Raw genomic sequence first — 24,954 nt, 5'->3', positions numbered from 1 at the left:
CTGGTTGTTAGGATAAATGTGTATTCCATGACACCAACCACCTAAATGAACATCTGAACTGTGCTCATTTAAGTACAACTTAAAACTTTTGCAAGTATTTTGTTTTACACTGGGCATATCAAACTCATTTTCCATGCAACGAAACTACATGATAAATGTGTAAAATTACAGAAAAATTCTGGTAGTCCAGTGCCCGGATGGTCCTGTAAATTTTCATTATTTAAAAGAAAATGACCGTTTTTTCTGTGAACTCCCGGATAAAAAAAGAAAAAAAATATATATATTAGATAGTGAAAAACAGGAACTTTCTGTCATTTAATTGTTTATCTATTACATAATTACTTTGCTGTAGTATTTATCCATGGGAAAAGCTGTAAAAAGTTTAGAAATCTATGCACTCCTTCAAATTTTCCAGAGCCATCCAGTGGTCCCGATTGGAGTCTTTGCCAGGCCAATTCTGGCCCCCTGGCTTTATGTTTGATACCTCTGTCCTAAACCAAAATACTAAATCAAATGTGACCCTGTGCATGTTAGCAAAGATATTATCCATAGGGAAACATGAAACTGTCTGTCTATTATCATCTAATGGCAATCACCCAAAACCTTAAAAGCGAAACTCAGGTGGATCTCATGGAAAATGTGCAGGGGACAAGTTTTGTCACGAAATCCTCCAGTGTCTATAAAACAATCTGTTGTCCACACAGGAGTCATCACCCTTGTAACAATATTTAAACACACAATCACATTATATTATTAATGTGAATATCAGTGCCAAGTTTACTAGATTTACACCAATTAAGTCATGAGATATTTCACTACAAAACCTGGCAACCTCATGGTGACCTAACAGGAAACGTAAGGAAACCATTATCTGCATAAAATCATCTGGCAGTTTATCCAAGTTATTTAACCGACCAATTCACTTGATTAATATACAGTAAAGAGAAGCCATATTGACAGTGTTTCTTACAACAGTCTACTACTTCAGTCCCATATGGTCAGTGACAGGAAAGGGATTAGCGGGTCTGATAATGAAGCTGCTGCAGCTCAGTCTGCACATCAGTGTATTTTTTTAACATTTTCTTGATGGCATAAAAAAAGCCTTTAGAATCCAAAATTTCACTTGCTTAAATTCTCAGTGGAAATGTAGTGCATATCTGCAACAGGCAGGCTGGAAGCATCCCTTGTGCTGCTGAGTTAGTCTTCTTTCATGAAAGACATCCATCGGAGCAGTTTGGTGGCACTTTTCCATTCATAGCTGTCGTGTTTTGGAATAGAACTGCTATGCTGTCAATCTTTTTTCAAAATTTCCAATCACGCTGGAGCTACCAGAGGGACTGTAGATAGCAGAGGTATTAGGCAGCTTTTTTGCTGAAGTGAGAGAAAATCTGATTTAAGATACAGTAAAATGTATCTGTGCCTCCTGGAATTAAACACAACCCCGAAGATAGAAGGATGCATTTTGCTCTGACATATATATATATATATATATATATAGATATATATATATATATATATGTGTGTGTGTGTGTGTGTGTGTGTACAGAACATTCCCCTGTACGTAAGGCTAAAGAAAGATTTGGTGCTGTGCTACACTCTGCTTACTTTGAGTATTACAGGAAAATGCTAGAGAAGTATAATCTGAAATGCCTGAAAAAGCATTGGTCTTTCATATTTGCCTCCTGAAAAAGCACACTTAGCCTGCCCAGACACACAAGTATTACCACATTAGCACCTCAAACAAAGGAAAGCTTTTGCCTGCATTACTTTGAAGTCTGTTCTCTTTTGTCTTTTCCCTCCCTATACTAGCTTTTCATCTAATTTTTTTTTTTTAAGTTATTAAACCCATCTCAAGGAACTTTAAGGCTGTGGTCAAATTGTCAGCCCACTGTTCTCATCAAGCATTATTTCTTTTTACCAATCCCTGACAGACCAACCAACAGATGGCTCTAACTTCAGTTTATATTATTCTAATATATCAATTTGCTTGTTACCAGAACAGTTGGTATTTTGGCACACAAAACAATTCACACACTCGCACACATACAAACAATAACCAGATCCCCTTGATCGAAAGCCAAACTATCACACTCCACAAAGCACGTACGAAAAAACAAAGTTGCAGACAAGATGACAGTTTACCCACAGAGCGTAAGCTACTGAAGCCAGTATGATGGAAGTGCCAAGTAGACAGAAAGACAGCCAGATCCACCTGCTAATACACCAGACCCGCCAAGCAGTCGAGCCTACACATAGATCTACCAGTGTAATATGGTGATCTTTCCAAGAACAGACAGAGAAGGACCTGCCAACCAGTGCTGTTGGTTTTCCAAACAGACAGACAGACTAACACATTCTGTCAGCCTGTTCAGAGCAAGATATTAGGCCATATTGACATCCCTATGAGAGCTGATTTTGTGAGTCATTTACCACAGAACCACTGGTTTCCAGATTTAACATGCTAAAAAAATATATATGGTTAAAGGCAGGTAACCTCTTTAGTGACTTGACAACAAAATGACAATATGTTCTCAGCTACATTTAAAATATTTTGGACATTTTAGCATCTGGGTGACTGGACTCTGGAGCAAACACATAAACTCTAATCACAGGCAGTTAAGACATCCAAGGGAGACATGATACCATACAATCAGACTCCTAATTTAACAGAGTTTGGTGCATGCAAGCACTGCAACCAGTCCCTTGTCTGGCAGGGCCCAATTGTGGCGTCCACACAGGAGTCATCATCCTTGTACTGAGGAAGCTGGCAAAGCTGCTCTGACAGCAGTTACGTCAGAGTTTAGAATAATGGCACACTCATGCACACTGGGGTCACAGGAAATACCAACAGCATTTGCTTCTAAGTGTGAGCCAAAAAAGGAGCAATTAAAGGAAGATTATAAAACGTCCAGATGCTAAGCTGGTATTTATTCATTCTCTGCCTTTAATTCAGAGAGAATGAGCAAAAGGCAAAATGTTTTTCCATAAAAAACATCAAAAGGTATGGCTAAAAATTCATCTTAATCTCTTGATTTAGGCCACCAAAGCCACCAATGTCCAAAGTAAAACTTTAACACATCTTTAAAAAGCCTGGAGAACCGTTGCTCAAGAGCACTTTAAAAATTACAAGAAAATCCAGCTCCTTGGAAGCAGGGTATAATGAAACGTGGGGTGACTCGAGATTTTTGCACAGTGCTGTACATCCAATATTCTGCACAAGTTATGGATAACCATAAGACAACAGAAAATATTGCCAATATTAACACCATATAAATCGGCAGACTGAGGGCAGAGGAATAAGATGAATTAATTAGTTGAGAAAATTCAGACGCTATACAGTCTCAGAAAGAATCAGCGAGAAGACCTCGCAGCAGTATACATAAGATTTTTACCATCTGAGAATTTTCCTTTGTATTTAATATCGCAATGATTTTATATACATAGTAATAATAATTTACAAGTGTTTGTATAAATCTGCCACAGCATCTCATAAGTTGCTCTGAAGTATTAAAATCTGCCTGTTCCTCATAAAACTAGTCTGTTTTACTTCCACTCAGCAGTGCAGTCTCCGCCTGCATGACAACCTTTGGGAATACAGCATTACTCCACTCTCAGAGGAAGTGTATGCCTCCAGTCTGATTTAATGCACTGGCCAAGGTTCTTACCTGTGTGCAGTGTGGTTGGTTTATATTGCCGTTGTTGATTTCAATGATCCACAATGTAAGATACTTTCACATCAGATTTTATATGTTCCATTGAGAGTCTTTTTAATTTTGTTTTGTTTGTTTGTTTGGTTTTTTTGCTTCCATCTAAGGGATATATTTCTTTTTTGTGTTTGCAATCCGTAAAGGTCACAGCTGAGGAGTGCTGTAGTGTGTGTACTGCTCAAAGGCAACTCTGTAAAGCAGGTAACTGCTACAAGGGGATTTGTAGGGCTTACTGACTGCTATACTTAACTTCCATGACATATTTCACAGAGTTCATAATTTTCTGATGAAGTGCCGAGGAGCAGCGCACTAAAAGAGGTAGGCAGGTGGACGACGCAAATATTTATTGCATTAATACCAGCACTGATATTGGTATTGGATCGATATTAGTGTGACAGGATTGATACTTTGTTTCTCCAAGTTCAGTATGATGGCCACTGATTTGTGTTAAATAATGAAAAGCTGAAAGGTGTGTATTGTGTTAACTAAGTATTGTGGAAATTAAAAATCCCACTGATTTAGTGTTCATTGAAATGTGTTAAGAATTTCTCAATTGATGATGATTAAGCTAATAAATTCTGAGGTACTGCTCTCTACTCTACATAAGCTTTCTTTATCAGATAAAAGTATCGGTATTGCCAAAATGTTCAATATGGTACAATACAAGAACACATTTTTGGGAAATAAAAATAGCAAAATAACATTCATTTAAGCCTATGAAGGCAAGCAGCGGAAACCTATAAATAATAAAATAAACATACAGGGAGCTTAATTTCTGCACAATACCGGTGACAACAGCGGTGATGGGCGCACAGTGAGTGCATTATCCATTTAAAACTGATGAACAACTGGAGGCTGGGGGAACTGTTTATTAACCAAAGCAGATAATGTGGGTAGCTATTAAGATGTTACAGCATATAATTATGTAATAGGGGCTTTTTACTACTTTATACCCCTCACAGTTAAGCTTCACTCCCATTTTCCAGCAATTAATAGCTACCAACTTTATCAGCACGCAGACAAATGCTGTGTGCATTCAAGAGTCTGCTTAACAAGAATCACATTTTCTGGGACCTCTGTGGATTGCTGCTTTGTTTGATGACTCCCGCTAAAGGAACAGAGTAGAATAGAATAGGGAGGCAGCATGTGGTGGCTGGACTTAAACCAAGGGCACTGTGGTTAAGTGGCGTGTGCTCAGCCAACCGAGCTGCCAGGATACCCCGAAGGTAATCTTTTTTGGACTAGGGGGAATTTAAATTTATTGTCATGTCGCCATCTGGTGAGGAAGTGAAACACTTGCATCCGTGCTGCCTGATGCTTGTGGTGGATACATATGATCAAAAACAAAGAAAGAAAGGACGAAGCAAAGGAAGAAATCCAGCCAAGATTTTCAGAGAAACAATTCGCCCACTGCTCCTTTGAGGAAGAACCGTTTATAGTGTTAACACAGTTATTTAATTATTTTAGAGAGGTTGGAACAGTAATGCTAGCGCGCAGTGTTTTTGGAAAGAGACCCACAGTAATAACACTGTCCCTACCGCAAACGCAGTATCCTTTTTGTCCCGAATTGTCTCTCTTTTCTTCCCGTCACATCACAGACCGGCAGCGGAGGCGCAGGCAACACGTCACTGTGCGTAAACCACGCGCGCGCGCGTGTGTGTGTGTGTGTGTGTTGGGGTCTGAGTGCATCTGTTTGCGTGCTGCAGCTTCAACAGCTTGCCTAGGCCGCACACACCCGTGGCTGGCCTGGATTATCACCTTAACAGCAAGACCAAAAACAGTGCGAACTCCCTGGCACCCAGACAGTTCCTGCACCCTCTCAGCAGCGCTGCCAAACACCCTCTCCCCACCTCCACCTTTCTACTGGTGTCAGTACCTTTCTCTCTTGCTACGTATGTCATCCAAAGGATGTGTTCAATTGACCAAACATCAACGCGAAAAAAGGAGGGGTGTGTTGGGGGGGATTCATTACATCATACATGGTCCGCTTCACCGCCTCCTCGCAGGTGAAGTGAGGCTCATATTTCGAGTTCAGAAGTTATCTAATTTGCTAAATAATCTTAGATAATGATGTCTGCCTTTCTCACTTCAGACGTACATGTTGCCAGAAATGATCCTGTGAGGAGTTTTTGCTAAAACATACAGTAATGTGTAAAAGTACTGAGCCACCCCACATTTCTTTATAATGTTGTAGGAAAATGGGAAATATGTGCAGCAATTTATTGAAAGGTGTGTGAAAACCCACATGGAAATACAGTATATAAGGCAAAAACAGAGTTTGTACCATTCTAATGAGCTTGAAAGTCAATATTTAGCATTTATTCTTCAAGACAGTCTGAACTGTCTTAGGAGAGCTTTCATGTGATATCTTTATGCAGTTTTAGGTTTATATAGTTCCCCAGGCTTTTTGGAATACATTTAAAGTTGTTCTTTGGGTGTTTTTTGTTTGTTTTTGTGTTAAGTTGGTTGTTTTAGTTTGGTTTTGCTCCTTTATCTGTAAAAATGCTTCAATAATGCTGAGATCTGTGCTCTCAGGAGCCCCATTCCTCACTCATAGTGTTCCATTGTATGTTTTTACATCCAAGTATGCTTTTACTGCATTAGGCATTTGTTTGGGGTTACTGTAATGCTGAAAAATGAAACCATTAACAATCACATGCTTTCAAGACAGGTATTGCATGATGGATCAAAATTTGATGGTACTTTCCTATATCAATAATTCCATCAATTTCATCAAGATCTCCAGGCTGAAAAGCAGTCCCAAACCATGACAGAGCCTCCACCATATGTTACAGATAGACACTCACTGTTGTAGTTCTCTCCTGACATCCACTGCACATATCAATGATGATTCAAACCTTAGATTTGAAATCTGGATTCATGACTCGTGTTCTTGTGTAATTTTGCATACCTCAGCCTTTTCTCCCTGCTTCCCTTTGTTCAGAAAAGCTTCTTGACAGCCAAACTGTTATCTTTGGCATTTCTCACAGATTCAGATAAAGAAATGGGAAGAAACAAAGGGTGCTCGTAACAAAAGAAATTCGTTTTTTGCTAAAATGTTTGTTATCTGTAGCCATATCACTAGTTCAGCCCTTGAGATAGGTGCCTTTTTATGCTTGGATGATTCATAAGTCACTGTTAAGTGGCTTAACAAACAAAGACAAAATCCCCTAATACTTGTCAAGTACAAGGAGTGGCCTGTAAATGAGAGAAAAAGCCTCCAACGTCCAAAGAAAAACTTTGAAAGACCTTCATAAAAACTTGAGAACTACTCAAGACAACTTAAAAAATTACAAGTCTGACTTCCAAGTAGTCAGACTTTATTTGGAAGTAGTCACTTCTACAAACAAACAATACAGAAGTAGAGTTTTATGCCTCAGAATCAAAATCTTGTTAAAAACTTTAGACTATACCCGTGACTACACTCTGTTTCAGCCATTTCTACCTATAGCATATTAAGGTTTGGAACTTTTCTCTAGGATTAAAATCTACACTGTCATGTTCCTGGTCCCAGTTGTACCTTACATCCTATTTGCTCTTTTCACCTCCTCTAAATCCCTGAGAGAGGGCTCAAATTAAATCAGGTTTTAGTGAGGTTACATCAGCACCAGGCACTCAATGTATTATGTAGTACTAGTTCTCAGTTTAGCTGGGACAGAGCAAAGAGTACGGAGTGGAGGACAGAATGAAAGAGACACATGGGACAGAGGGGAGGACAGAAAGACAGGAAGGAGAGGTGAAAGCGGGATGTACGCGCTGTTCCACTCTGTTGCCTAGCAACACGTGCTTGCTGTCTGTTCTCATCTTTACTGTAGGCACATTTACTCTTCCAGTGAACTGGTTTCCAACCATGACATGACGCCCTGTGAGACTGGAAATGGGGAACAGATGGAAACTGGATTGGACAGACTTTAAATATGCAAATAACTGAAGGCAAATTGTAATTTAAGTACTTCAAAACAGGGTGATTATGCTTTTCATTATCTTCTGTCGTATATATATATATATATATATATATATATATACATACATACACACATATATGTGTGTGTATGTGTGATGTCACATGAAGCAGGATATCCTTAATGTTGTCATGTCAGAGATACAGCTCAGCTGCTCTGACCTCAAACCTTTTATTTGCAAGGGCCAACCAATCCAAATAAATACATAAATAAACTTAGCTTATTGGAACAATATCCTTTAAGGGAGAGGTGCTGAAACAGTCACATTTCAAATGATGGATGAGCTGAGTTTTCACTGTATAAAATAAAAAGGATTATTTTGAATTGGGAATCAAGCAAACCACCTCTAATAGACATATAAAAATATGGAGCTGGAAATGAGAATGGCAGGTTTATTCTAAACCCCTTTGGACACCTTTAAAAACCTTAAGCATCTGTAGTGGCCTATCCCTCAACTGGGTGGATTTTGAAAACCCTAAAAAAATGTGTTTTCAGAAGCATGCTGTCTTCTCCCAGACATAATAGTTTAGCTGATAGATCAATAATTTTTCTTTTGGACAAGGGGATTCAATTCAAAGTGCCCGAATCACACAGTAGTATGTCTGCTGCTGTTAAAACTGTTAAAATTGTTTTAATGTTGCTGACAGGTGTACATTTGTTGGGATCAAATAAAGCACAAACAGAAAGAGACGTAAGCAGTGACAAGATAATCAAGAGCTGTAACTCTTTGCACTCAAATCTCAGTGCTGGCAATAAATGAAGACTCTCATGTAGGCATTTAACATTTTAACATTGAATGCATGGCTTACTGTCTTAATAAATTCTGCACAGTTAAAGTTTGCACTGCAAGGGTGTCACTGTCTCTACAGTCACCAGATCTCAGTCCAGTGGAGCTCCTTTAGGATGTGGTGGAGATTTAAGCCAGTTCTGAAAGCAAAAGAGGATCCGACCAAATACTGGCAAGATGTACCTGATGAAATACCCAGTGAGAGTATATTAATTTTGAAACCTGTATTTGGACAATTTAATGCTATTTTATAAGATCACTACCAAATATTACATAAAACTGACTACAAATCACAAGTTAAGATTTTATCAGCTACTTGTAAATGCCATTTATCCTACACCAAGGTCAACACTAATGTTTCCACAGTAAAGTTCATCTTAGCTATAAAAGCAGCAGTGTGTCTGAGGCCTACAGTACTATGTTACCTTGCCCTTGCTGTGCAGGTGGTGATGGTGCAAGTTTCTGGCAGCAATCATGGCGAGCTGTCTCTGGATCCACTGTAACTCCATCTGAGACTCCCTCAGCAGGTTTTCCACATTAGCACTGGACTTGTGATCCCGCATTATCACCTGCAACACCAGTCCACAGGTTACATATTGAATCTATGATGCAAACCTCATATTCTGCACACACACACTGACGGTGCAATGCTGGAACAGTGCCATCAGCATATATACAAAGAGAAGCATGTATGCATCACTGAGTAATCAACAACTATTGCTTTTTGACCAGCATCAATAGGCATCATTTATTAGAGTTGAATACTTAAGGATTTTGAACCACCTTCCTAGTTTGTATGTGGTTCAGATTTATACTTTCACTAAACTTCACCTGAAAATAGAGCATATTTATGCGCATTCTTTCGTAGTTCAAAAACCTATCCAGCTAATCACCATGTTTCCAAACAAACAATAACATATGGTGTGTTTGATAGTTATTAAAATGACAAATAACTGTACATCATGAACAAAAAGCATCTCAAATATTTCATTATAACTCATGATTACTGTTTTCTCAATGCTTAGCTGACTTGAAACAAAAAATAATAATAATAATCTAAAAGACAAAACCCTTTGACTGAATTGACAGAAAATATGCAAAATTCAAATTGTTGCAGTGTATAAGCTAAAAATGAAAGGTCTGCTGCTGAGAAAAAGCACTAATGCACTAATAAAGAGCTTTTGACACTTACTGTACAAATCCTTCATCTTCTTTCACTTAAAAAAAACAACACACAACTTGTTTGTTCATTTTGAGGAACAGTCCTTGAAAGTAAAAGTCACATTTTTAAAAGAGGAATCATTATTCCAATGGAACTCCGTTGCCACCCGCACAAGTTCATCCACATATACATGTGGGCACTGACTAGTATGTACATGTGTGTGTCCATGTGCGTGTGCATGTGTGTTATCACTGAGAGAGCTTCACTCAGTTACATAAGAGAGGATTAGTGCACAGACACACAGTGAAGTGTGTGTGTGTGTGTGTGTGTGTGTGTGTGTGTGTGTGTGTGTGTGTGTGTGTGTGTGTGTGTGTGTGTGTGTGAGTGTGAGTGTGTGGAGGGTATGGCGGAGGGGGGCATGGAAAATACAACAGCTCATATTAATTGGTACTAAATCTCCATCTATGTTGGCATGCTTTGTGCGTTTGTTCAAACAGACACTGCTTCCACACAGGAGTGTTGCATTCACACTAACTGTACAGCACACAGATACATGCAGGGTAGAGACAGTTAATGATGCTTGTACCTCAGGGGATTTGACTTATTGGACTCTACTAATCTACACTAACAAATGCTCAAATGTCTGACTGTCTGTGTTTTAACTGGTGTTTCTTTACACTAACAAGATTTTTTTAATTACCCATTTTTCATTCATTCATACGAAAAATGGCTTTTTCTTAAATAAATGAATGCCATTGTGTTAAAAACTAATGAACAAAGGCAAAAAAAGAATAATAACTGGTTTCTTCTTCTTCTTCTTCCATTGTTTCTCTTAAAACCTCGGCCAAATGCTCGAACAGATTCTCTGTGCTGACTCACCTTGGACAGCTTCTACTTCCTTGCAGGGGATTGTGGAGGCGGAGGAGGAGGAGGAGGACAGACAACAACAACAACAGCAGCACACAAAGCTCGGGAGTCTTACAGATTTATGCAGAAGTATCCCACCCTTCAAAGACCTCTATGAACCACCTCTGAGAGGCAAAGCATGTCTGTCACAGATTTATCAAAGGCAGACAGAGTGACATTATCCAGGCCAGATTGGGATTTCACATTTGTTATTTATATATTAAATAATCTATATATCAATGATTTTAATTAATTCCATTACAGTATTTTTTTAAATTCAAAACCATTCCCTTCCTCTAAAGATTTTAATTTATTACTACGGTGAGGCCATGTACTTGATTCTGAGCAAATAGCTCTTCACTGTTTACACACAAGTAATAACAGCTCATTAAAAGAAGACAAATGAACTAGAAACTGAATTTAGAAGTGGATTCACTGCATTGTTTGAAATTATATTTTATGAAGTTAGGTGTGAATGGCTGTTAAGTGTTAGCTCTGTATGTAACTGTTCAAGAGCTGAAAAAAATGTGTTTGTAAACTCGAAAAAGTACAAATATTATGGACTAATAGATATAATGCTGCATCATAAAAACTGCAAACGCCTTTATCTATGATGCTTTAAAACTTCTGCAAGGACTGTGTTCCATAGTTCTTACCCATTTAACAAATGGTCTTCAGCTTCTCTCATCCTCTTCACAAAGATCGTGTTTGGCTGTATAGTATCATGCCCATCTAGTAGTCCAACATAAGCGAAGCCTACAAAAATTATAAATAGATTTTCTAATCTTCAAAAGTGTAGGGATTTACTGCAGACTCCGTAGCTTCCATGGTTTGGTGCTTGTGGCGTGTGTCTCAGCACAGTTTTGAAGCACTTCTCCCTCATATGACTTGTTCTTTTGAAACAGAAGTCAGTTATGATTCAGAATCTTTCTCTCACAGCGCTCTTGTACCCAAGGCGGCCTGCTGTGTGACCATATGGCACACTTAACAAGAGCATGAAATATGAACAGCAGACGGAAAAAGATCATTTAAGGCCAACTTTAACCTCACCTGTATGAGGGGAGAACACCCTCGATAACACAGGGCTATGTTCTTGCAGTGTAGTTAACTCTGATGTTTTAATGTAGGTTTAAGTCTATATGACATAAAGAACTGCGCAAAAGTCTCGAGTATTCCATCATTTCTTTATATGTTGCTAAATAAATTGGAAACATGTACAATGTACAGGAAAACATAGTATATAAATCAAAAATAGATTTTGGACTACATTTATTCTTCAACACAGCCTAAACTCTCTAAGGCAGCTTTCTTCTTCTTTTCTTTAAGTAGTTTTCGGGAATAGTTCTTCTGGTTTCTTGAGGAAATTCACCTCTTCTTTGGATGTTGGTTGGTTTTTGCTCTGTTCTCTGTCAAGACGATCCCACACCGCTTCAAAAATGTGAGGTTCATGCTCTGCGGAGACCAATTTATGACTGATAGTATTCCACTGTGTGCTTTTTTCCTATCTGGATTTGCATTTAGGATCCAGGTCTGAATGTACTTCTCTACCTTTATTTTATCAATTTTGACAGGATCTCCAACACCACTGTCAGCAGCCCCAAACCATGACAGCGCCTCTACCATGTTTTAACCATGGCTATAGACCCCCACTATTGTACTTCTGTCATGACACAATGGGGATTTGAAGCAAAAAAAAAAAAATCAAATATAGATTCTTAAAGTTTCTTGCCATTGGTTTTTAGTCCAGATCAGGTAAAATTTGGCATACTTCAGCTTTTTCTCCCCGTTCCCCTGGATTATGAATGGCTTCTTGACAGCCACCCTTCCACTAAGACCCATTTCTGATGAGACCTCAATGAACAGTAGATAGATCAACTGAAGGGCCGCATGCATCTCTCAGGTCTTGTATCGTGTCTTTGCTGGATGCTTTGCCACTTTCGACAGACATGACTTCAAAAGCCGTCCATCTCCTGTAAGTACATTTTTTAGGCCTGAAACTACACACCATGCTGAGATATACCGAGTTTTTGGTTAATAGCTCTTTGAGAACACCTTGCTGATACAAATCATCATAACAGTACCTTTTTCTTTTTTTTTTCAAATATTCAACAAAAAAAAAAGGATGTGTTTTGATTTATAGAACAAGGGCAGTGATAAGTGGCTTAAGAAAATAAAAACTGTTCCTCTGACGATGGTCAGGTACAAGGACTGGAGTGCAAAAACAATAAATCTCCAAAGATAATGAGGGGTGACGAGATTTTCACTCAGTACAGTATGCCTGATTTTGGAGGATCAAAATGCAGCCACATTAAGTGAAAATACACAATGCACTGAATGACTTGGTTGCTTAACTGGAAGCAGAAAACTTAAGAGAAAGCATCTAGCCATGATTTATCAGCTTCTAAAATTTAGCACAGCTTAACATTTACCAACAATTTCCTGCTGACATTCTTTCTTTGAAATCTTGAAATAAACGGAAAACCAATCGATTTCAAGTAACGTCTTCAAAGACCATGAGTTCTAGAAAATGTTTTTATTGCCATACAATGGTCACACATTGCGGACAGTAATACAGAAGGAAAAAAAAGCAAACTAAAAAATGCAGGTTTAAGTTATGTGCCTTTTATTGCTGTTTTCAGTCCCACCAAAAAAAAGCATCTAATTTCTAATGGAGAAAATTTGGGCAACACTTTCTGAAAAGCACTTCAGATAAAAGATGAACGAGTGTAAAAAGGTTCTAACAAGGCAAATGTCGTCTGTTGTTTTGACTCATTTTATGCCAGACAGAAGTGCTGTCCTAACACATCTCCTCCTCCTTTTAGTAACCGTGTGGCAGTTTCAAATTCCAGTGGGACGCTCTTGATCTCAGGTTGCTTCAGGTCTTTTTCCATCAGCTGTGAAAAAGAAAATGAAATAACTTATTCATCTAAATCGAATTTAATTTGAACAGTAATAAGAGGAAAACTAATTCTGGAAGCGTCACGTCACCTCATACGTTGTGACCTCTAATGTCTCACTGATGTCATCCTCCTGTTCTGACAAAGGTGTGTTGATCAGCAGTGCAGCCTTAGCCACATCTGGATGGTAATGCTTTTGCAGCGACTGTAGAAAAGATGACAGAAAAATGTGTTATTTTAGTGACTCCTCCACTTAAATTGGACTTTCAATCGTTTATGACATCTCTTCAACATGTTTTCCCCAAAGAGAAAAAGATGAAAAATGTCATAATTCAAAAGTAAGTTGCCATCAGCGACAGAGGTAATTCATTTGGGAATCTAAAGTTATCGCCTACACACCTTAATTTCCCACAAGCTGCTTTCTAAGGCACGGCACTGAGCAGGATCCTCTTCATCCATCAGATAAGGATCCTCAAAAGGTTCTGTTAACACACACAAAAGCAAACATTTATCACATATCCTACAGACAATTCATACAGGCTGTTAACACACCGATCCCGACCACAAAAGTCTCAAACTCACCATCTTCTGTGCTGGGCTTGTGAATGAGGACTCTGCAGGACGGGTGGCGACGGATCAGGTTGTAGATGAAGGGCAGCACTATGAGAAGGGCTGTAGGCGGTGCCGTAAGAGCCAGACGAGCCAGACGTTTGGCAAATGCAGCCACTAAGTAAACTGGCAAGTGACTGAAGGAAAGCAAAAACAGAACGTGCTTGATAGCTTAAATACTTCAGTCAAAGCCCATAAAAATGACTGAAATTTAAACACCAATCTGTAACTCAAATAGTGCAGGTCACCTACAAACATGAAGAACAACATTCATGCTGTGTAAAAAGTAAAAAAGCAGAATGCAATAATTTGCAGATTTGGTAAACTCACAATAGAACATAGAAAACATAGAACATGTTTAAACTGAGTAAAAGGAACACATTTCAAGTCTGGACAGGGCGTCATTTACCACTGTGTAGAATCTTCTGTCTTTTATAGATCCTGGAACTGAGGAGACCAGCTGCTGGTATAAGTTTTTGATACAGGATTGTAACAGCCAGCAGCTGGTGCAGCACCTGACTTTTCAACAGTGAAGCCATGCTTCTGTAATATTATCCAGTATGGAGTTTAGCATTGTCTTGGTAAAAAATGCAAGGCCTTTAATTGGAAAAGACTTAATATGGATGAGAGCACACGCTGCTCTCAGCAGTGATGGTCCTTTTCTAGATGTACAAGCTGCCAATTCCATAGGCACCAATGCACCTTCATACCATCAGAAACTAAACAAAGCACTGGAAAAAACCTGGACGGTCCCTCTCCTCTGTAATCCGGAGGATGTGGTGTCCATGTCCAACACAACAGTTATCCTCTTTGCCTCAGTCAATTTTAAATGAGCTTTGGCCAAGAGAAGATGGCAGGTTTGTTGGATATGGCTTCTTCTTTGTATGACACCTGCAATTGTGAGTGACACAGTGAACGGTGTTCACAGACAATGATTTCTGGATTTGCACCTAAGCTCATGCAGGGATTTCCATGATAGAATTATGCCTGTTTTGCAGGGGCTCGAGGATCATGGGTATCCTGTATTGATTTTCAGCCGGAGATTTCTCCAGATGCTCAGAATCTTTTGATTTTATGTATTGTCGCCTACAACTGTCAAGGAACACGATTCTGAAATTGCTCTACAATTTAAAGACTGTTTTTCCAAATTTGCCACGTTTATTTCTGAGAAGCTCTGCCTCTCTAAGATCCTCTTTATATATCCCATCATGTTACTGACCTGTTGCCAGTTATCCTAATTAATTGCAAAATATTCCTCCAGCCATTTCTTTTTAATACCACTTACTTTTCCATACTTTTGTTCCCTCAGTCCCAACTTTTTTGAGGTGTGCTGCTACCATCAAATTCAAAATTCTAAATATTTTTCATATTAATTTTTTTTTTAAATCTCAGTTTAAACCACATATTCTATGTTCTATTGTGAATAAAATATGGATTTATAAGACTCGAAAGTCACTGAATTCTTTTTTTTTTATTTACATTTTTTTTTTAATAGTCCAACATTTTATGGAACCTGATTTGTAAATGAGTAAAAAAGGATTTTGAAATATGTGACTGAATTCTTACCTGGAGCTAAGAAAGAGGTTGGCTAAATGGAAAAAGCGTGCTCTGTACTTCACATGAAAAACAGAAGGCTCAAGTAGATTATACAACTTCTTGTAGAAATCAGGATAATCTCTGCAAACAAACACAACGTGTGGTTTTGATTTATGTGATCAAATGTCTTCTGCATTTTACTGTAAATAATCTGATGTACTAAAACAGACAAAAAAAATGTCCTTTTCACTCACAGGTTGTGTTGATGTATGAGGACAAAAAGGCCATTGAGCGCTAGCAGGCTGATTGCCCCACCTGTTCAGTGAAGACAAGAACCTGCTGATTACCATCACTTAATAGCAAAGCTGTAGATGAACATATGAAAGTGTTGTTTTTCCACCTTTCAAATTCTGAAATAGTATTTTTGAACATCTGATGGTACTTTTGTGCACATAATTCCATCAATTCTGACAAGATCCCCAACACCAAACCATGACAGAGCCTCCACCGTGCTTTACAGATGGATGTAGACACTCACCTCATCCATACGCACTGATAATTATTTGAAACAAAACTTTCAAATTTGTATTCGTTTCTTCAATTTTTCAAAACGTTCAGTCCAGTTCTTATGTAATTTAGCATACTTCAGCCTTTTCTCCTTGTTCTTCTTCCTTAAAGTCCCCGTATGTCACTGAGAGTCTTGGGTTCTGTGTCAGGTCTTTGTTGCATCTTTTCTTTTTTCCTATTTCTTAAGGGCATGATTTTCAGATGCTGTTCATTTGTTGTGGATAGGTTTTTAAGCCTGCCGTGTCTTGTTTTATACTCCACTTGTCCAGTCTCCTTGAATATTTTTTAAGGACACACTGCATGCCATGCTGAGATATACCACATTTTCAGCTAAAAGCATTTTGATGGAATTTTTCTAAGATTCAACGACAAAAATGGAAAGAAAAAAAAAAAAACTACAAATGATGTATTTTTTGTGACCAAGGTGCTAACAACAAAGTGCAGAGAGACAATTTAATTCTTTACCAAGGTGTTTGTTATTCCTCTGTAAATGGTTAGGTGCATGGACTGGACTGAAAAATTGGTTAAAAAGCAGCCAGTGACTAAAGAAAAACTTTGAAAGACCATCAGAGAGGCTGGAGAACTGTTGTTCAAGTTCACTTAAAAAATATAAAGGTATATAAAGTGTATATACTGCACAGCCCCACCAAAAAGCATGTCACATTAAAACAACATGAATCCACATTGCTCTCAAATATTTTTCATGTTTATAGGATAGCTAGACAAACAGACACATGAGTCAGGTGACGGAGACGCGTTATACTCTGCATGAGGTTAAGCTTGGGCAATAAATTTGGTCAGAGGGTCAATAGAGAGCACTTCACTATAGGGGTCACTATAGTGAACCAGAAAAATAATATTCTAACAACTACTTCCCCCTAGTGTTTTCTGATGTCCATGCACAAGCAGATATAATCCCAGTTGAAGTAAGCAAAAAACCAAAACAAAAAAACCCCCAAAAGCAAAACATTCATTAATCAATGAATCTCATTAATCTCATTAATTAATGAAATCTTCTTGTGTTTTTTATGGAGTATTTACATTTATGCTGTAGATAATGTACTGTAGCATTTTTTTTGCGTTTATACCAAATTAATTATTTAATTCCAAATTAGTTTCATTTTAGGATTCTTTTATATTTCAAACAAAGTCACTACAGTCACTATCACTACAGTTCAGACTTATAAAACTATCCCAGACCAGATGTGAAAATACCTTAAAAGTTATAGATGTCAGTCGACCTCACGGTGAAGTACCGTCACTATAGAGCTGCATGCACACACACAACTTACCAATTTCATAGGCAGCAGTCAAGAAGTCGATCATGAGCGTGGGTTTGCTCATATACGGCAGAATGGAGTCGTGTAGTATCACCAGGACCTTTTTATACATGCTGTTTGGCAACTACAATTCAGACATCAAACATTAATGAGACACATCACAGAGCACATAACAGAGAAGAAACTGTTGGTGTAATCTACTTACTTTATACTTCAGAAAGCCAAGCCACATCCTCTCAAAGACACGCTTATGTTCCTGTGTGGCAGAAGATTTAATAACATTCAGAAAACCTTTTTGCTGGAAACAGAAATGTGAAGATTTGACTTCAACTATTTTACTTACATGCAGCTTTGCAGCTTTCCAGTCCTCATGCTTGGCTGGGAAAAAAAATGCCATTCCATTAATGACTTATAAAAAAAACAAAAAAGTCCCCAAACTGGATTTTCTCCCTCTGCAGTGACACTTTATCATCATGACAAAAGACAGAGGGACTCCCACTGTGATTATCACATGTTAAAAAGTATTACCTTCCTGTTTGACCATAAAATTGGTCAGTTCTGACTCCTGGTTTGGCATGCTGATGCTGGACATGAGCGTGAACACATTGTTCTGATATACGGGCACCACCGCCTGGAAGGAACAAACAAGCAGTATTTAGCAAATCACATACTGTCTTTAACACAGAAAGAAACCATCCATGTAAACGTCTGCAGCAGACAGGTGATGATTTCCTACCCCTTTGTTTTTGTCCATGACTTTGCCAACATTGTCCCGGATGGAGCTCATTACATAATAGCGCACATCCTCCATCTCGAGAAACTCCTGGAACCTGGAGATCAGCAGGGAATTGTCTGTAGTTTTAGACAGAAGGTTGTCCACCAGTGCCTGGCAGCACAAGAAAACAGAAATATCAGGAGGAGCCACAAATGACAAAGTGTTTATCTTTCAGGAAAAGCTATTTTTGCCTTGGGTAACAAGCTGGAAAAAGTACTTAAGTCAACCGAAAGAATACATAAATTATGAATAATTATTAATCCTAGCAATCATAGCCAAAATGCTACCTGGATCAGTTCCCTTGGGAAGCTGTAATGTTCACTCCAGTCCAAGTCCTCGAGAGGATGCCGTCCTTCTCCGGCAGCAAATTTCATCAGGCAGCACATGGCACTCTCCTGTATCCAAAAAGTTATCTAATCATTCATTTTTCTTATTTAAATGAATATCATTGCCTACCTCAAGTCCCCAAGCACTGCAAGCAACGTAATCCATTTCACAATGCAATACTGAAAAGATAACTGCCCGTACAACACAGAAAATTACCCAACTGCTTGAGAGTTGTACTGAATCACAAATATCAACACGTCTGCGCAAAATAGAGATACTGAACCCCCAGCAAACATGTCTGATGTGAGCCTTTGGTTCTAACAATCAGGTGGATTAAAAAAAAGTGAAGACACATGTATTAATTTGTTTCTCTTAACTTTAATTAACGTGCGACGGAAGGAGAAGTCACAGACAGACAGCTCACCTTGATGTCATACTGCTCATGGCTGAGGTGCTCTAACAGGATCTCAACACAACTGGTGTACCGGTGTCGCATAAATATCTGGTACTTGTCCCCGGCACTGTAGCCCCCTGGACCAGACAAACCAGGGTAAATGGAGACAGGAGCAACACGCATACATCCACCTCAGAACTGCTGTTGGTAATCGGGTTATAATCGTATACTAACCGCTCAATGCGTCCTCCTCTCCAGGGAGCTTTCCCAAGAACAGCTCTTTCCTCTCCAGCAGCGCGCAGAACAGCTCGCTGCACGCAGCGACAGCACTGATAACCTCCTTCTCTTGTTCTGCCTGCACACAGACACGAAAGAAACAAACACGTACACTTACTGAAACCTGCTCGGCGGTGATAATGCTAAGGTTAGCTAAATGGCATGGATTCAGTACAGCGTGGATGTTTAGGTGTGGAAATTTATACCTGTAGGCTCTCGAGAATGTCGAAAACATCGTTGGCATGCTTTCTGCTCTCAAGGATACGCTCGACGCTTTTGCTGAGATCTACTTTGGCTTTTTTTGCACTCTTTTCTGCTGTTTTTACCGAACTCACGTTGCGCTTTTTGGCCGGTGCCATGTTTACTGGCTGATGCTTCTTCTTTGAGGTTTACTGCCGGTTAACAAGCAGGAACTGGTGCGTTACCGCCACCAGCTGGTGTGGAGTGTGAAGCGTCATATCCTCTCAGTGATGTTCGTCTATCTTACAGAAATATGGCACCCTTATAAAACCTTTTGCTTTATAATATTAATTAGATTAGATTATTTTTTCTTATACTTCTGACAGTGGAACGCAGTACATGTTTCCTTATGCTAAATATACTGCCAGGGGCACCTCCAGAATTTCTTCATGGGGTGGCCATATGGGGGACACTAAAGGTATTAGGATGGTACATCAAAAAAAGAATCAAGTTTTATTATGCTGTTGTCAAATACAGGTTACTTGAAAAATGTGGCAAAATCGAGAGACGGTTGAAAAAGTTGATATCACTGAAAATGGGTACATATGAAAACCAAATAAGATTTTGATATTCATAATTATCTGTTTTGAATAACAAGTTAATGTTCCAAGGATCACCACAGGACATCTCTGTGATGTAGCGGCGGGCACTGGGGTCGTTTTGGCGCCCCTGTGTACTGCTTGCTTTACGAATGTGTTGATCTTTCTTCTGGCACGTCCTTGCTTTGCCACGCTCTCTTACATTTCTTCCTGAACCTCCCCACATTAAGTAATCACATAGTCATAGGTCAGCGTTAAATAGTTTAACAAACTGAAAAAGATTCCTTCAAAGAACTGTCAATGCAATGAGTGAAAAAGCAACCAGTGTCCAAAGAAAAACTTTGAGAGTCCTTCAGAAACCCTGGAGGATTATTGCTGAAGATCACTTTTAAAAAAAATTCTTCTTGAAAATAAAATATAAAGAAATGAGGAGTGGGTCAAGACTTTTGCACAGTACTGTAAATACAGCTTACTGCCATTATCAGAGAAAGTCATAAATGTGGGATTTAAACTTATTAAGAGAGGAAACGTCATAAGTTGATGTTGTAATTTGAGTATGCAGTACTACACAATTCTTCTGACAATTTAAATGTCGCTGTAGCATTAAGAGACTATTTTCAAGAGTAGGCAGACAGTTATTACTGCAGAAACATCAAACAAACCAGCTATCCAAAGTTGTTTTAGTGGTAAACTAAAACTAGGAAACCAAACAGGTTGGATTAAAGAACAGAAGCTTTTATTATCTTGTTTGTTAACAACATTTGTGTAAAAGAAACAAGATTTAATCCCCGTGAAAATGTCTATATCAACAGTTAAAAAAAAATTAAAAAAACAAAACAAAAAAAAAAAAAAAACACACACACATGATGATGTATCTTCTTTATGCTGGCAGAGTGGCCTAATCAGAGTCATTTCCTTCATCTGCATCATCCTGAAGGAAGAGAACAACAATTATAAAAAAAACTAAAACAAAAACAAAAAAACAGATTTTCAATGTTGAACAACCGTTTTAAAATAAATGTGTATTCTTAGATACCTGTTTTTTAACTTTGTCGTCTTGCACTTCAATAGATGTGGCATCAAAGTCATGGATAGGGAGAGTGGCCATCCAGCTGACCATGGAGCCCTCTTCACACTCGGTCTCAATAATGGTGGGGTAGATGTGTGCCTCTTTAAAGGCCTTGATTGCCTCCTCCTCGCGATCCCATTCCAGCTTCTCATGCAGCCCGTCCCCCCCAAAACGCTTGTTGTACCTGTCAAAGTGAACCCTTTCCAGGATGAGGCCAAGTCCTGGAGCTTTGGGGACATCTACTTTCTCCTGTCCCCAGCTCCGCTCCATCACCTCCTCCTTTGCATAGCCCTTGACCACTGCAATCACCAAGCCAATCATCTTGCGGATTTGGTGCAGCATAAAGCTCTGGCCTCGCACAGTGATCACTGCAAACTCATAATTTCTGCGGATAAAAGGCTCACCACAGGACATCTCTGTGATGTAGCGGCGGGCACTGGGGTCGCTTGGAGCCTTCTGAGAGGTGAAGTTGTGGAAGTTATGTGTGCCTTTGTAGAGAGCAAAAAGGCGATTCACCTTCTGTAGTGTCTCTGGTTCCAGGCGAAATGCTGCTATATTCCCGGTATCATAGTCCTTTGGGGAAAAGGCCACTGTTGGAAGCATGTACGAGTACGTACGAGCATCACAGTTATTTTTAGAATTGAAACCCTGCGTCACCCGTTTTAGTCCTGTGGGTTCAAAAGTTGAGAAAAAAAAAAGTCATACACACTCATGCCAACAGTACTCATCATGCCAAAAACCTAGACTTGTAATTCACAATATAAAGTAGTGTCTCACCAAGCACTTTGATCTGCGGTGGCAGATGCTCGTTGATTTTTTCAATGATATCATCAATCAACCTCACTTTTAGAGACACCACTTGGCCAGCAGCAGACACACCCTAAATACATTCATATAAAAGTCAACGACATAACAAGTACTAAAAATTAAAGACACAATTTAATTATTTTTAATAACAATTACATGATGAGAAGAAATAAAACAAGCACACCATTAACAGACAGATAACATGTAAAGATACATATACTCTAACCTGCCTTGTTGGCCAAGATTTGACCAGTAAACTCTTATTGTGTATTGAGCGCATACCTTATCTGTTCTGGCACATCTTTGGAAAGACATCTTCTTCATCTCATCGCCGTGGTTTTCAGGAATGCAGCCAGATTTAATAAGAGCAGCAACCAGATCATCTTCAATGGTCCTGAACTGAGAGTTTCCAGGATTTCTCTGAGACGTGAAAAAAATTAAGGTTTTAATAATAAACAAATAAATGAAAATAATAAGGATGCAGCACTTTATTGGCCAGTGTTTTCTATGTGACATTGACTGCCACTAATTATGATGACATTCACTGATGGCAGTGGCTGATGTTCATCTGTTTCCACCAGTCTTATATCTAACATCTGTTTCATCCAGCCAACCATTGACTTTCTTCAGCTTGTCCAATTCAGGGCTGTGGGAGGCTGGAGCTCATCCCAACTGTCATAGGGTAAGAGGCGGCAACACCATGGACAGGTTGCCAGTCTAACACAGGACTAAGGCTACGTCCACACTAGCCCGGATAGATTTGAAAACGGTGTTTTCGTCTGAAAACGCTCCGCGTCCACACTAGCACTTTCAGTCGTTTTCACAGAGTTGTGCGTCCACATTGAAACGGCCAAAAACGCTTACGTTCCAGTACTGCGCATGCGTGAAACGCAAGACAATTCGACCTGCCTCCTTTCTGTCTGCTGTTTAGTTACTTTCCGGCTTTTTGAAACGTTGCGGCAAAATGTCGAGGAAAAGCACCAAGTTTTTTAAATGGACTAACAATGAGGTGGAGTTGTTGCTGCGAGTAACACAAAAGTACAAAGTTGCAAAAGCGAGTGAGAATTAAAGAATTTGAAGAAAAGCTATCTGGAGCATGTACAGACTGATATTAATCTTTAATAGGGCTGTCAAAGTTGAGAGCAAACAAAACAACTGCTGTATAATGCCCTCCGCTATCTTAGTTTAATTGGTCACTTGACTGCATCAGATGACTAAAATGTGTCATCGTTTTCAAAAAGTCTCTGTTTTCACTGTCCACACTGCGACGCGAAACGTATGTGTTTTCGAGAGCGTTTTGAAAACGCTGCATTTTCCTTGAGCCAAAACGTGTGGACGGGAGGCCAAAACGGAGAATAAACGATGCGTTTTCAAACGAAAACGCATTAGTGTGGACGTAGCCTAACACAGAGAGGAAGGCAACCATTCACACTTACATTCACACCTACGGGTAGTTTGGAATCACCAATTAACCTAAACCCACTGACTGCATGTCTTTGGACTGTGGGAGGAAGCCTGAGTACCCGGAGACAACCCACGCAGACACGGGGAGAACATGCAAAATCCATAGCCAGATGGAGGAGTCAAACCCAGGACCTTCTTGCTGTGTGGCTCACCTAAGATCTGTTTTTATAAACGTATATAACTAAAATTATTCTCTATTCTCCACCCCAGAAGGGCATCCAGCATAAAAACTGCCAAATGAAACACGTGGAGCTACCTGCTGTAGCGACTCGTGAATATGTGAGCAGCCAAAATAAGCTTTTATCAAAAAAGTGTGGTAAAGGGCAGAAAAACTTTAAAACAAGACAACTGCAAAATATACCTGCATCCCGTAATATCCTTTCCCCGAGTACGCCATGAGCAGGACCACTTTCTTCTTTGGATATTTCTTTTCATCTTCAGCGTGTTCCCCATCTGTCTTCAACCTTTTAGCTGCCTGGACCTTCTCAGCAGAGTCTTTATTTTCCTCATTGGTCCTTTTTAACAGTGTAGGTGTCCTCTTATCCATGCCTCCTTCACTCATCGTGCAAAAGGGCTTATAAAGACCCCCTGTAAAGGAAACACAAAAATTAAACAGTGACAGCTACTACCCTGTTCTGTGATACACAGATTGAGAGGCCTTTTGAGATTGAAAGCACGATAAAGATAATATAAAGGTAATAAATCTAAACAAAATAGTAATAAACAGCAAAAATCGGACAGACACTCGTGATGCCTTCTGCATCTATACTGTGTGGTGATAAAACATCCTCACAAACAAATATACTATACATAAATATATATATGTATGTTTACCACTGATGCATTTGTTTCCTGATGGTTCGATGGGTGAATTAAGATAAACAGAAGCTAAACAACCACAGTCTGGAGACTGCAAATACACATACTGTCACATAGCTTTTGTCAGGTTGGCTTACCGTTTGTCTTTAACGTCTGTCGGTGGTTAACTAAGGCACTCAGCAGCGGTCTGACCCGAAACATGTCATGCTAAACCATGTTTAGAAGATACAGCAGCTAAAAGATACTGCAAAAGATTCAAACTGCTCTACCAGCTGAAAAGCCGAAGCTAGCGCGTATTAGCAAAGAATTTAACAAACTAAAACTAACTTTAAAAACGTCTCCTAAAGATTTAAACAAGGTTAAATGACCACGCTCATAAACATATAAGAACACCGGGGGGAAAGTGTAGCTAAGTCCCACAGAAACGCTCTGTAGTAAACCCTGCACATACAGGCACATGCACACTGGAAGAGCCAACTTTGACCTCTAACAAAAATCTCGCGAGACTGTCGTCATTCTCCTTTCTGCCCTTGTCATCGCGAAAAAAAAGGTATTTAAAAAAAACACAGAAAAGGAGATTAGAATTTAACTCTTTGTGGGGAGAATTGTAACCGATATATACCTCTTTGTCCATGTTAGATTAAATTTAAACTTTATTGACTATTTAACGCCAAAAAGGTATAAAAAGGTAGATATGATTATTTATACTTTTTATTATTTTAATAATAATATTCGTGTAAATCAAAAGTATTTTTTTTATAACTACAACATGGGATAATTTTCAGTGTAAAAGGGAATTATCAGAATCACAGTCTGGGCAGGCGACTCAGA

The 24,954-nt window shown here is 39.0% G+C and overlaps 2 protein-coding genes across 2 annotated transcripts; both read right to left on the bottom strand.

Moving 5' to 3' along the window:
• Positions 1-13,041: 13,041 nt before the first annotated feature.
• On the bottom strand, positions 13,042-19,585 carry noc4l (nucleolar complex associated 4 homolog). The gene is made up of 15 exons (XM_031758854.2): positions 19,392-19,585; positions 19,144-19,264; positions 18,940-19,046; positions 18,476-18,583; positions 18,150-18,299; positions 17,942-18,044; positions 17,757-17,791; positions 17,619-17,669; positions 17,426-17,537; positions 15,821-15,881; positions 15,597-15,707; positions 14,004-14,167; positions 13,821-13,903; positions 13,513-13,626; positions 13,042-13,418 (listed from the first exon to the last, which is right to left on the bottom strand). The coding sequence occupies exons 1-15, from the start codon at positions 19,542-19,544 to the stop codon at positions 13,299-13,301; spliced, it is 1,593 nt and encodes a 530-aa protein (XP_031614714.1). The 5' UTR covers positions 19,545-19,585; the 3' UTR covers positions 13,042-13,298.
• A 1,098-nt stretch (positions 19,586-20,683) lies between these two features.
• On the bottom strand, positions 20,684-24,627 carry pus1 (pseudouridine synthase 1). The gene is made up of 6 exons (XM_031758818.2): positions 24,261-24,627; positions 23,666-23,892; positions 22,123-22,260; positions 21,811-21,913; positions 21,001-21,701; positions 20,684-20,895 (listed from the first exon to the last, which is right to left on the bottom strand). Exons 1-6 carry the CDS (start codon positions 24,322-24,324, stop codon positions 20,863-20,865), a joined length of 1,266 nt encoding a protein of 421 aa, XP_031614678.1. The 5' UTR covers positions 24,325-24,627; the 3' UTR covers positions 20,684-20,862.
• Positions 24,628-24,954: the final 327 nt, after the last annotated feature.

Source organism: Oreochromis aureus, linkage group 7, assembly GCF_013358895.1.
Source record: "Oreochromis aureus strain Israel breed Guangdong linkage group 7, ZZ_aureus, whole genome shotgun sequence".
Lineage (NCBI taxonomy): Eukaryota > Metazoa > Chordata > Actinopteri > Cichliformes > Cichlidae > Oreochromis > Oreochromis aureus.
Note: the sequence above shows the minus strand (reverse complement) of the source record. Positions and strands in the feature narration are given on the sequence as shown.

What these genes read in the sequence shown, in the direction of transcription:
- pus1 (XM_031758818.2), bottom strand. Translation starts at nt 24,324, where the DNA reads ATGTTTCGGGTCAGACCGCTGCTGAGTGCCTTAGTTAACCACCGACAG. An exon ending in AAGGATATTACGGGATGCAG is followed by an intron (nt 22,261 to 23,665) that starts GTATATTTTGCA and finishes TTCACGTCTCAG; the next exon opens with AGAAATCCTGGAAACTCTCA. An exon ending in ACGACAAAGTTAAAAAACAG is followed by an intron (nt 20,896 to 21,000) that starts GTATCTAAGAAT and finishes CTCTTCCTTCAG; the next exon opens with GATGATGCAGATGAAGGAAA.
- noc4l (XM_031758854.2), bottom strand. Translation starts at nt 19,544, where the DNA reads ATGGCACCGGCCAAAAAGCGCAACGTGAGTTCGGTAAAAACAGCAGAA. An exon ending in ATGAGCAGTATGACATCAAG is followed by an intron (nt 18,584 to 18,939) that starts GTGAGCTGTCTG and finishes TTTTGGATACAG; the next exon opens with GAGAGTGCCATGTGCTGCCT. An exon ending in TTGGCTTTCTGAAGTATAAA is followed by an intron (nt 17,538 to 17,618) that starts GTAAGTAGATTA and finishes TCTGAATTGTAG; the next exon opens with TTGCCAAACAGCATGTATAA.